A 2,011-nucleotide genomic window follows, 5' to 3' on the forward strand; every position below is an offset into this window, starting at 1 on the left:
CCCAAAATAAATGTTTAAATTTTCGTAGTATTCCCTCAGTCTCAAGTTTATATTGACTTTAGTACAAAATTGAGTCACTTATTTTGAGATAAAAAGAGTATAACTTCATATTAAAGTTTTAAAAATTAAGACACTTATTTTGGGATGAAAGAGTACAATCCTACCGGCTAAGTAAGAATTCTTCAGGAGTGCACTTACGCGACCTGGTTATCCTCTTAGAAAATCAATACCATAGGGTAAGAAAGGAGGTTCATGACACCGAGTATCCAAATAGGGTCAAAATTTTGGGACACTGAGATTCCAGGTCAAAACTCTAGCTGCACATTCAATTACACAACTAGTATATGCAACGCTCAGAAGGGTAAAAAAGAGAGAAGAAACCAGCCTTCATTTGGTCATTCACGGAGGCCTTTTTCTGTATAAACCCAGCCAATCCCTGCACTAAAAGTATACTACTCGCTCAGCTATGTACACTCTCTCGCTTCCAAATGAAGCGTGGTAACATCTGGTTCTAGTTTCATCTGCCTGCTTTGACAAAGTAAAGGGAACCAAGACCTGACTGCTCCCAAAACATTTCATCCATTGGTGCTTTCCAAAATTGTCTCAGCTTCAGTGGAGATGAAGGTCAACTGTGCATCACGACTACACTAGCACTCAAGAATTAATTGACATCAGCCAAGAACGCCAAGCGGATCATAACTACACCCAGCAGACCAACCAAGAACGCCAAGAATCATCTCAACACTGGAGCATGCGCTCACCTGCAATTATGCCGTCGACTTAGGTTGAATATACACACTTGTAAAGAAACACTAATATATACAGGTCAGCCAAGGGAGTATACCACATTCTCATCAGTTCCCTCAAAATGGAAAAGCAGCACACCCATTCCTCTTCTGTTATCTCTCTCTGCCTGAAAATTGCAACTTAGATGGTCAAACACAAAACAGTAGATATGGAGATGATTGCCAAATGCAATTACAAGGACCAAGGGATTAGTTAAAACTAATAAATTAAGAAAATGGCGTGTTGTACTTGATACCTAATTTGCACACACAGAAAGAACTATCTAAAATTATTGAGGGAAATTCAGTCCACCTACCACACAAGAACATATGGTGATTCCGCAAGCTGTCAAAGCCGAAGTGACTTCAGCCATCATCCCTGTGCATCCCAAAAATTAATTGACATGGTTTTACTAATATTTGCAATGAAAGTTCAATAACATAGATCCATAATAAATTGCGAAAAATAGATACTGCAAGTTAATTGATGCTTCAACTAATTAATGTATCCATTTGAGGAAGCGTCTGTTTCAGGAGCATAAACAAACAGTTAGGCATGGGCACGAAATGGAGATGAACATAGTTGCAGTGAAACTTGGCATTACTCTCTGAACGTACATTGTAGACACTAGTAATGCATTTTCAGTTTAGTAAAAAAGTTTGATGGTAAAGGGGTATTACCTTTTCGATCAACACACACTATGCAAAGCCATTGGATAGAGTTGCCTTCTGTATTGTGCCAAGAGGAAATTTTACCGCATTTCCAATTATCCAAACTAGCAAAAACTTCCTTATAGGCTGGGACGCCAGGGCGCATGAAGTCAGTGGAGCTATCACCTCGAACTGTTGAACCATTAATTTTGATGCCTAGTTCCTTGACAGTTTTGTTGTGCTTCCCGTTAATCTTTGGCGTGTGAACGTTGTTAACTGGTAAAAAGCCATCGCTATTTTTATTCACAAAGGATAACTTGTTGGAACTTAATATCTTCTGCCAATTGAATTTATGGTCATCGTTTTGTGTGGTTGGAATTAACTGCTCACTGTCACTTTCATCTTCAAGATCAGCGACAAAGTTATTAACTGCATCCGCCGTTATTTCAGCAGCAGAAAGAGCAGCTTGCTCCCTTAAGAACTGAATATGCACACGATTAGTTACTACAGCCATCTAATAATGTAAGAAATCAATGATGATTATACCTACTTTCATAATTTTGTGCCTAGCACTG

General features: G+C 38.8%; 1 protein-coding gene across 1 annotated transcript in view; it reads right to left on the reverse strand.

The window, feature by feature from the left end:
• Positions 1-249: 249 nt before the first annotated feature.
• The window catches only part of LOC119292681 (putative GTP diphosphokinase RSH1, chloroplastic), a 12,013-nt gene continuing 10,251 nt past the window's right edge, over positions 250-2,011 (reverse strand). Inside the window, exons 21-25 of the mRNA XM_037571430.1 lie at positions 1,987-2,010; positions 1,467-1,917; positions 1,103-1,164; positions 845-913; positions 250-761 (exon numbers count right to left, since the gene is read on the reverse strand). Coding sequence (XP_037427327.1) covers positions 672-761; positions 845-913; positions 1,103-1,164; positions 1,467-1,917; positions 1,987-2,010 — 696 coding nt within the window. The 3' untranslated portion in view covers positions 250-671. The remainder of the gene's footprint in view (positions 762-844; positions 914-1,102; positions 1,165-1,466; positions 1,918-1,986; position 2,011) is intronic.

This window comes from Triticum dicoccoides, chromosome 4B (genome assembly GCF_002162155.2).
Source record: "Triticum dicoccoides isolate Atlit2015 ecotype Zavitan chromosome 4B, WEW_v2.0, whole genome shotgun sequence".
Taxonomy (NCBI): Eukaryota; Viridiplantae; Streptophyta; class Magnoliopsida; order Poales; family Poaceae; genus Triticum; species Triticum dicoccoides.